The sequence below is a fragment of the Toxorhynchites rutilus genome, chromosome 2 (assembly GCF_029784135.1).
Source record: "Toxorhynchites rutilus septentrionalis strain SRP chromosome 2, ASM2978413v1, whole genome shotgun sequence".
In the NCBI taxonomy this organism is placed as follows: Eukaryota; Metazoa; Arthropoda; class Insecta; order Diptera; family Culicidae; genus Toxorhynchites; species Toxorhynchites rutilus.
Window position 1 is genome coordinate 35,693,343 of NC_073745.1, and position 11,108 is coordinate 35,704,450.

General features: G+C 38.2%; 1 protein-coding gene across 1 annotated transcript; it reads right to left on the minus strand.

The window, feature by feature from the left end:
• Positions 1–597: 597 nt before the first annotated feature.
• LOC129769325 (alkaline phosphatase 4-like) lies at positions 598–10,138 on the minus strand. The gene is made up of 3 exons (XM_055771527.1): positions 9,687–10,138; positions 1,197–2,330; positions 598–1,138 (listed from the first exon to the last, which is right to left on the minus strand). Exons 1-3 carry the CDS (start codon positions 9,802–9,804, stop codon positions 696–698), a joined length of 1,695 nt encoding a protein of 564 aa, XP_055627502.1. The 5' UTR covers positions 9,805–10,138; the 3' UTR covers positions 598–695.
• Positions 10,139–11,108: the final 970 nt, after the last annotated feature.

Below are 11,108 nucleotides of genomic sequence, written 5' to 3' on the forward strand. Positions count from 1 at the left end.
TGCCAGTGGCCAGATAGTGAATTCGAAGAATCTTGCATATCATACTATGCAACAACATTGAGAGAATTTAAAAAATGCATCGATACATCGCATTCTGATCATAGACCAGATTTTAACATCGATAGCTGAAAGTAAACTCTTCTTGTTCAGATTTTCTGTGACCATTAAACTTATTGATCGTGAATCGTATTCTAACTATATGAACATTTGAGAAAACAAAAATAATGTAACCTTACAGCATGACTGAACTGGAACAAAATTGATAGCAGTTGTAAATGTCATGCATAATCTCGATGTGACGGTCACTTTTGGGTGGGCTTATCTCTTGCAAGTCACGCCAAACGTGACGCTGCAACACTCGAACCCAGACAAAATAACACGCAGCATCAATAAGAGCTGTTGTTTCAACAGCTGTGACACTTCTGGTGATGAATAATTTACTCAGGGAAAACATTCGACTAAAGATGGGAGCGTTGACGCAGATCGTTACGGCTGCTGTGAATTTCGTCGTAAAGTCGTTCCCGAAACAAAGTCGTGATCGACTCGTGGGAAACACGTGTGTTTGCATTTGTTTCTTTATTGAAATTTATCCACGTATTTCATATCTCGTACTTTTTATTTTGACTTATGATTACTTAAAAGGAGGAATTCTTTACAGATAAAGCTGTATAACCTTAATATCGAACTGATTTTGACTACAAACTAAAGCACAACTTTGTTACCAAAATACTGATCAACAGTTGAGGAATGATACTGAGTCGGTATGTTGATGTCGTCCCAGATTTGGATATCTTTCTACCCAAACAAGCTCTGTTGAGTGTTTTGGCCGGTCCTATACATCCTGCGTAACTCATCACATAGCCGATATAGTTCTGCTCGAAAGTCCCCCTGATCAGCTCGGAACCGGGTCCAGCAGCAAACACCGCCACATCCTCACCGCCGTGGGTTTCATCATCCAGCGGAATGGCAGCCAAATGTCGATAATCGATCGCAGAACGATCCATTTTTTCCACTGGGATCCAAACACCGTCACTCAGGGGTTCTTCCAAGCTGACGTTGCCACGATGAGCCTTGAAACCGGGTCCATTTGCGTAGGTGATCGTTTCATAGGGTGGTTTATCCGGACGGTTTCCTAAACCTGCAATGTATAATCAGTTGAATCATCGAAAAGCAATTCTTTCAAGAGCATTTATTACCTAAGATATCATTTCCTCTGTCCGGATATCCATTGAAGGTCATTGCATGTGAATGATCAGCCGTGACTATGATGAGGGTTTCCTCCAAATCTACCATTCCGAGCGCTTTTTCAATGGCTCGATCGAATTCAACAACTTCCATCAGCGCCAAATGGGCATGATTTTGATGATGGGCATGATCTATTCTACCTCCCTCGACCATCAGCACAAATCCGTTCGAGTTTTTCCTCCTCAACATTCGTATAGCCTTCTCGGTCATTTCGGAAAGCGAAGGTTCCCCATCGCTACTCGTGTCGCGCACTCGTTCATAAGACAAATGCTCATCAGCGAACAGGCCAAACAAATAGTCCAGTTCATCAACGGCAGCGTTCATTAACTGAGCAGTGTTCCACACATACTCCGCCGCCGAACCGTTTTTATTGTCCAACCAAACCTTCACAAGATCTCGCCCATCCTGCCGCACGCAAGGCTTCTCCATAGCCCCGTTGAACTGCAACCGAACCTTCAGGTGATCGGGAATCGCAGCCCCAAACGCACTTCGACCACCACCCATAATCACATTAAGTTTCCTCCCCGTGCTATCTTCCACCAACTGCCTCGCAATATCCTTCGTTTTGTTCCTGAGATGCATCGGAATCTTGACCTCACACTCCCAGTTCCTGTTGAAAGAATGCGCGAATGCCGCTGCGGGCGTCGCATGCGTAACCCTCGTCGTTGTAACGATCCCAGTCCGCTTGCCAGCCTCTTGGGCCCACTCCATAATGTTACTCACCGTGGCCGCAGCCTCGCTGGTCTCCGTCACCGTGTTGTCCACCCCAATCACCGCGTTTTTAGTCTTCACCCCAGTGAACATGGCGGTAGCCGTACCGGCCGAATCCGGCACCTGTCGGTCGGTGGTGTAGGTCTTCGAGAAGCCCGTATTCGGGAAGTGATCGAAACTGAGCGTCTCCTCTTCACCCGAGTGGCCCGCCAGCTGTCCCTTGTAGATGCGACCGGTGGACAGCGAAGCGATGCCCATTCCATCTCCCACGAAGATAATCACGTTTTTCGCCACCCCTGTGCCACCCCGGTTGGCGTCATACTGGAGAACTCTTTTCAGATGCGATTCAGCATGACGGCGCCAGAAGAGGGGGTCTGTTTTGTTTTGTTGGGAGGAAAGAGAGAGAGAGAGAGAAAAATAAATAGTTAATCGTTAGCGACATTGGAGCGAATTTGAAAGTGAACATTTTGTGTGATTCCCCAGATGTTCAATTTTGCCATTATTTACAAACGAACAAAAAAGACACGTGTTTTGTATACTATAACGTAAATTCTCGGGGATTCCGCACTATAATGAGATAGGTTAATTTAAATGGAATGCGCGTGTAAACTAAGAGACGAGGGCGAAAACGTGAAACCAAATGCAGTTAATGTTAAGTTGACGTTCGTATTTTTGATTGTTTTGTTCGATTGTAATCACTTGATAGCCATAAGACAACGAGCGGCTTACCAAAATGGATCAAGCAAAGCAACAAAGATTTGAACGCAGGGATAATATTAGTCTAACAAAAGGTTTTCGGCTAATTGAAATTTAGACGATTATAAAAACTGGAAGTCGATAGGTTTTATTATCAATTAACCTCTTGAAAATTATTCTGATAATCCAATCGTTTTTTTTTTCTGTATATATGTATTTATGTTGTATAATGTAGCAGGATATAGTATTACATAGACTCATCCAAAAACTCTCTGACAAAGTTTAGTACAAAATCCTGTTGTTTCTTTGTAAATGCAGAATATTGAAATTTGTTTAATGTTTGACACCAACACCGCCCATGTTTGTATAGGAGACGTAAACGACAAAATGAACAAAATCGACTTTTTCACTGATTCGCATTCTACACAATGTAATACGTATGCTCAACATGTGAACAAACATTTTTTGTTCGAAAACATTTGAGCAATTTTGAATAAACGTTTCCGAAAAATCACTGTTTGTCCACATAACAGAAGTAGTTCCATACAGCTTTTATACATCATTCGAAAATCTACAATTACCTGTATTATGTGCTATAAGCTAAATCTACATTTGAATCACATTCTTTGTAGAGTCCAAGCATGCCTTTCATGATAGTGTCTTATTACTTAGTGTTTGCTAATAAATATAAGAAACCATTGAAACGCTGCTCATATAACTACTATTTTATGTACACTGCACTGCGATGAACAACGAGAAGCAATTGTGTTTTTTAATTTTATAATAACCTATATTTTCGTATTGGTATACTGCCGTAATTTCGCGATGTGACGCAAGCGACAGAGGGAAGATTTTTCAGTACGGGACTTTTCGCAAAATTACATGTATAATCAGCATACGCGTACATTAGAAAAATCTGATCGGTACAAATTGTGTACAATTGATGGAAAAACATTGCCATCGGCTTAATTTTTGAAAAAATGCAGTCTTATTCAAGCTATGTTACCAACGCCAGTTTGTTGTGGAAACAGCAAATTTTAATCGCTGTTTCCACAACCGATTGGCGTTCATCCATCAATATATGCGAGAATCTGTTTCCAATTATTTTTTACAAAATGCCGCTGTTGAGCGGAGTATGAGGTAGCATCATGGAGAAAAGTTCTACACATTTTCCAACTTTGTAGCATGCGTCGAGTAGGCTAACGTAGTTGAGAGCCCGATTTTAACAATTATGGACAGCACCGATTTTTCCAATCCAAAATGCAATTGAAAACATCCGTGTTGAATATGATAATGCCGTCCGAAATTATCCGATATAAAGCAAATACAGTTTTGAGTTTTGTTATAAGATGCGTCTCGATGGAGAATTTAGATGAGTGCAGCTGTTCCCCAAATCCAACATTTACCATTCGATCAACACTCAGCTTCAATTCATCCGGAAGAGAAATTGAATAGGAGAGGTAGGTGTACATCGTCAATATGCTTTGTCCCTTGATACCTGGAGATAAAAGACACTATTGGGAAATCCTTGTAGTCAACAATTAAATCGATTAGTTTTAACTATTTAGTCACAATCGTTATGTGCAATATGTGAGAACAGCAATGTACTTCAATCTAGGATATTTTTTTCTTTAAGGATGAGTTTGATTTCATGAATTTCAATATTTGACGAGACTTTTAAACAGAGCTTTAAAGTACATGATTTGTAGTTCTAAAACAAAATCTCTGTTATAAATGTAGCACTGCATGAGGATCGACTGTTTTTGATTAAAATATTTGGCATGACGAGTTTTTAGGAAAAGTGGTTTTTTACAAGACAGATGGCATGTGACTCTCATTGTGCTAAACGTCCAGTACGGAAGATGTTGTGAAATTTGCTGTCCCTGCTCGTTAATTCTATTGCCATCAGAACAGATCAAAAATCACATCTCATCACATTCAAATTACGGCACATTATAAGGGAAATGGCGCTTGCGCCACATCACAGTGGAAATGGCGCTTACGCCACTCCGTTTTGAAGCTTTTGAAGGGTCATTTTTTCACATTTCTGTAAAACTTCGTAGTCATTTGAAAGGATTTGGTATTCTTCATCGATCTATAACATAAAAAGTAAAATGTCAATTTTGGCGCTTGCGTCACTTTGCGAGATCACGGCAGTATAGGTCACTACACCATCTTTATGCGATTGATCGTGATATCGGGAAATCATGTCGCTAAAATTATCAACATTGCAGATTGCCGTTACAAATATTATTGATTGATAAACACGAACCTGCTGTGCTTATCATATCCCAGAATATTCAGGAAAAAAGTACTATCATAGACTCGCAACAAATCCGGAGCACGTTTTCCAGGCAGCTCACTAAATTTCTTCCTTACCTATTTGATTTTATCCGATAACAACTGAAACTACCGATGGAAACGTTTTGACTATTATCGGAAATACTAACGCTACAGACAGAACAACCTGGTGATTACGTCTAGCTATGCGGACAAATGTTCATTGAAACGATTGATTGTCCGCATAAATAGACGTAAGCGTTTTCCAAATGGAAAAAATATGTTTTAATCCGCAAAATCTTCTAGGCCCTCTTTTTGTCGATAATATCCTTGAACTGGACAGATTATTTCATTGGAAATTTGCATGGTTACGCTTGTAGGCAAAAAAACAACAAAAATTCGTTTTCCCAATACTAACGGTGTTGGTGATTATGTCGCCTATGCAAACATGGGCAGACCAGTGTAAATGTGTGCAGTGGCTCTCAAGGTTAATTTGGAACATCTGTCTCCAATACAATGCAATACGAGTGTACTGTGGAACAACAAAAAATCTGCGAAAAATTGCGAATTCAGATTTCGCCGTGAAATTCGTGCGATAATTTGCCCTCGATTGCAATCCTATAACACAGAAACCGCCCAGTTCACCGCTGCCTACATTTTCATTTTGATACAGAAATGTCTTCAAATTCTTTCAATTAGTTCCAAAAGGATAGCAAGTTTGCAACAAATGTATAAGACAAGACGAAATGCTGCAAATCCCACACAGTAGGTAAATCCTTTCTTTCGTAATCAGTCGATTAATCTTGGGACATTCGACTTGTGAACATCGTTTGCTGGACGAGTCTCGATGTGGAATCGTGTGCCATTCTCAAGGCGCGAGTGTATAGGAGAAACGGGAATGTAGAATTTTCGCCAAGGGCCTTTCTCAAGGCTAGAGACAAATGAACTGAAAAAAAGTTTAAAGTTTCTTTGATTGAAAATCCATCCATCCATGAATTTGTCTGACCTTCATCCTCGACTGTGTTTAGAAACTATCCTGATTTCTCCTGATTTTTATATTTTTCAGAATCAGAATGAAATTTATTCGTAATAAATATACTGGGAACCCTGTCAAAGTTTTCCTGGCTCAAAATGAGAACTTTCGTAATAGATATCCTGTTCGCACATGTCTAATTCTTACATTGAATTAAATTATTCTGATACAAACCTGTCCCAAACTTATTCATCAATATATATGATCGTTGTAAATTTACTGAATATATATAAGCCAGAGCCAAAGTTTCGAATTATTTTCATTGCGCACAAATATTTTGAGACTTATCAAAATAGAAATAATAACGAAATTATGTTTGACGAACAACATTACTTTGTATGCAAAGCCTTGCTGACATTTTCCAAACAGGCCAGCATAAAAAATACTGTTTGCTGTTTGAAATATTGTAGAACGGAATAGTACAAATGTAGAGTAATATTGAATATATGTAAGTCTGTCTATAAAAATGACCCTTTTGTTTTCCAAAAAATCGATCCTAACTCTCCGGATATGAGCTATCCTAATTTCTTCATGATTTTTATTTTGATTCTTCCTGATTTTTGAAAATTACAGTCTCTAACATACGAAGCCTAACAGTACTAAGTACAAAATACATGGCTTTGAACAAGACTTTTTTGTCAGTAGATGGATCTGAATGTAACAATCTGACTAGCAACTAAAGCATCAATTTTTCTCACTATAAACCGAAAAATGAACGACTGGAGCATTGTTGGAAAGGATAGGTTTACGGATTGTTTCACCATACTAAAATGATATTCTGTCTTCCGTGTGGTTTTTATGGAAAGACGCGCGAGGAAACGGTTGTACTATGCGAGAAGTTCATGATGCTATGTTTCACTTTACAAGTATAGCATAGCTCGAAATTATCATTCTCCCCTATCTTAAAGACAAGGAAAGCCGGAAGAAAGAACCTTTTTCGTCAAATAAATCAAAGTTAATGAAACGGCTACAAGAAGCAGAAGACGGATTTCGCGCCAACTCGTCTATGGGATTGGCATGACCCCCTCAGAACTTAATGAAACTTTCTGGGCGTGAAGACCTCACATATGGAAAGGGCTAAATATTTTTGACCATTTTTTATAACATTTTTTTTACTCGAAAATGGTAAGTCCTACAAAAAAGTGATCTATGGAAGAGTTTTAGGAAAAGAATAGAATTTTCAGAAAAAAATATTTTTTGAAATCCTACACTGAAAAAAAAATCGTTTTAAAAACTAAAAGTCGATTTTCTCAAAATGGTCATCTCAGATTATGATGAAATGGTAAATAAATGTGTGCCCTACAACTTTTCCATACATTGCAACTTGTGCATATTTAAGACAAAAAAGTTTTTCTAACAAAAATCAAAATAGAAAAATAATAAATAATAATAATAAAAATGTTGAATGAGTGTTTTAGAGGTCTTCATTTCAAATCCAATGTAATAAAACTTATAACATTTACCTTATATTCTAAGAGATACAATAATCGATATGACGATACATTTGTACTATTCCTATTTTTATCTTTTTATCTAACATTTTGAAGATTTCGGGATCATCCACTGAATTCGAAAACTTTTAGCTGCGATTTTATTTTCATCTACAGGAATAAAGCAATGATTTTTCTGTGTTCCCGATATTGTTTTCGCGTGATGGAATAGTTCCTCAAGTTCACTTGCCTTTTTTGTATGCTGTTCTTCAGATACGTAACAGAAATTCAACTTCGTGATACATTTGTCATTTTGTTTAACTGCCCAATCATAAAGCTCTAGTGCTGTTTGGATTGTGTCTCCAAATCATCAATTCATCAATTTTGAATCCAATCGATGAATTTGTGCCGTATTTTGTTGATAAAGTAGACAAACTCATAGAGCATGACGATATTTACAAACAGCGATCTGCTTTTTTGCGAAATTAAAACAAAATCTTTGACACAAGGAGAAATAATAGTAATTTGTGATTTTACAGAGAATTATTTATTCATAATTCAAAATGCGACACAGGGTTATCACTGGAATAACTCGCAAGCAACTATTCTCCCATTTGAAATATGCTACAAAAAAGATGGTAAACTATAAAACGTAAGCTTTATAGTTATTTCAGAAGTTTTAACACACTACACTGTGACTGTGCAGTTGTTTAGAGAAAAATAAATTAAATTTGTCAGAAAAATAAAATGACTTTCATGTCCGCTTTATCGGCAGCACACTACAAAAATAATTTCGCCAGTCTGTGTAATTTCAAAAAAGTTTACGGATAAGAAGTAGAATGGCGTTTCTTTGCTACCTTCCACGAGAAAGAAACACAAATTTCTACATGACTCGAGAACAAATCAAGCGAATGGAACCAAATTTGGCATATGGAGGTTTTAGGGAACAATAGCTGTTTTATGGTGGTTTGAAACTCCTTTCCCCTCTCTAAAGAGGGGATGGAGGGAGGGTGCTGAACAAGTCGAGAACTAATCAAACAAATTGAATCAAACTTAGCTTATAGAGGTTTTAGGGATCGATAAACGTTTCTATGGTAGTTCGACACTCCCCCCCCCCCCTCTCTAAGGGGGGGCTGCCATACTTTGGGTACGAGAAATGTTTCTATGATGGTATGGCACCCCTCACTTCTCTGGAATGGAGAGGGGTAAAAATAAGACACATATTCCTACCCAACATGATAATTGAAATTTTTCGGAAAACTCTGAAGGAAAATGGGAAAATTCCAAAAATTCAATCCGCATGTGTTCTACAATTACATATTGACAAGCGTTTTTAGTCCGTTTGATGTTTGCGGTAACGAAATTGATCTTCGTTCAAAAGTGGAAATGGATTATGATGTGATAAAACACACTCCTATATCGTCTTCTATCTATATAAATAAAAATGGATCGCCAAATGTATTGATAAGAGCAAAACTCGAGAGCCTCTCTCGGAGTGTCTTCATTCTATCATATTTTCTGTATCAAACATTTATTCCATGTAACGGAAAAACATGTTATTTGCGAGTGGATGAAAAATCTTGCACGAGAATTGTGTCTGAAATTAATCTAATATTGTAATGTCGAGTTTTGGTAGAAGTACTGAAATTTTATAGTAAAAAAATAATTTTGAATGGTAGATTAGAATATCAATCAACGAAAAGTTCTGCGATTGGTCCCATGAACGTGCGCTTAGTAAGAAAACGCGGATGTGATAACAAAAAATAAATTTTGGGCGGGACGAAGTTTGCCGGGTCAGCAAGTATAAAATAAAAATATTCTGAAACCAAATAAATCCACCTCATTTAGGATTTCTTCAAAAGCGCTAAGACAAAAATAACATCTCAATAGATTAGAAAAAAAAATTATTATAATTTATAAGCTTTATTGTGATGGCTAAGCAACAGCAAGTGCTTAGTAAATGGCTTCAAAATAAGTGTCTAATCAAGTACACTTGAAGCAATCAACATTTTCGTCAATGTCACAAGATCACACGTCGTGAATGCAATGTCAGCGGGTATTTTTATTGCTTTCGGATTCTTTTTGGATTAACAAAAAGCACGTATTTTTAGCTATCCATCGCAAATATTTCCATATGAAAAACAATATTGAATGAAGACACGAAGGTGTGTGCTGTAAACATTTGAATATTTCCATTGCGAATTCGAAAAGGAAACCAATATTGTTTATCTAACTAATTATTGTTCATGAAAACCTGAACCCCATTCAGAATAGAAACAGTCTACACTTACCATCGCTGTTAGGTGATTTAAACGCTGCCCCATTCACACCACCAATATCACAGATAAGAGCGCACAATAACCCACTTAACCCTAATCGCCAGCTGTTCATTGCCGTTGAAGAACGCATATTCGCAGTAGCACTATTACTATTGTGTTCTAAAAGAACAATTCAACAAAACTATAAAAAAAAACTACTCAACAATAACGACACCACAAAACGTGTTGCGCTGCAGTGAAGTGAGGGCACAATCAATGATCCATTTTTGGAAGCCGGATACTTTCTTTCAGCTACAATCACTGCCCCTAGCCGAGATGCTCCACTCCAAATCGTTGCCAGTGATCTACTGACCTTCATCAGAACGCGACCGCTTAAATACTGAACAACAGTTACGATCCGTCGTTCTGGCACTACCGGACAGGCTCCCACTGTGCAGGGTTTGTGTTCACGACCAAGTTGCACCGTGGTATTAGTGCGGATGAATACCCGGGTTGGCGGTAGAGACGGTGGCGGCAGTTGGGACTCTGATTATAACACAACACGTCTGTCAAGTGTGGCCCTTTCCGATGATGCGATGTGAGTAAACAAAATTTCGTGGTGACGGCTCTTCCACCAAAAACAGACCGGTTTCAGAGACAACTGGAATCACGAGACGAACAAGAAAGAGAGAATGGAACGGAACGAATAGATGCATTGTGTGTGATAACGATCGCGCGCCTTCCCGCCACACGGCAACCGGAACACCCCCACTCAACCTAGTCTGAACCTAGGCTAGGAGAAAACGTGCAATTCATATGCAAACCGGTGTGAATCGGTTGCTCGACAACGAACGTGTGCGGAGTGTATGCGGATTGTGTGGAATGAAGCACTATAAAATGCAATACATGTGGGGCTGCCAAGCAAGCGCCCAAGTTCAGCTGATCGATTGATGATCGTTTGTATTTTGAAGAAAGCACGTGTCGCGATGGCAGGTTCCCAAAGCGTAGTAAAATATCAGTAAATAATAGAGTAAAAATATTATTAATCAAAAAAAGTTGATGGGTCTGATTCTAAGGGCACGGACGGGATCTTGACATAGGACTATGATCATAATCGGTGTTTTCTTATCTTTTGATACATCAAATGAAAGTCCTAAAAAAACGGTTTGCTGGATAAATATCCTGTCTAATGGTATATAACACAACATATGACGCACTAACGATTTTATGTTATATGCATAAACTCAACGAATCGTTACATTTTTCGTAGAGTTATCCCCCTATAGAAAGCAAAGACATAGTCCTATGTCAAAAATATTTAAATTAATGTATGTTCTCACCTTATATTAATTCAACGAATCTTATTATTAAGTTGAATATACAAGTTACAATTTCAGCTGGTGGAGTTTCTTTTTAAAAAAGGGAATCACACCTGCTGTCAAGGGAGTCTAAATC

Excerpts from the sequence above, each read along its gene's own strand:
- LOC129769325 (XM_055771527.1), bottom strand. The coding sequence starts at position 9,804 with ATGCGTTCTTCAACGGCAATGAACAGCTGGCGATTAGGGTTAAGTGGG. Across the intron at positions 2,331-9,686 it reads TAAATCACCTAACAGCGATG|ACCCCCTCTTCTGGCGCCGT; the intron begins GTAAGTGTAGAC and ends AAAACAAAACAG. Across the intron at positions 1,139-1,196 it reads CAGAGGAAATGATATCTTAG|GTTTAGGAAACCGTCCGGAT; the intron begins GTAATAAATGCT and ends TATACATTGCAG.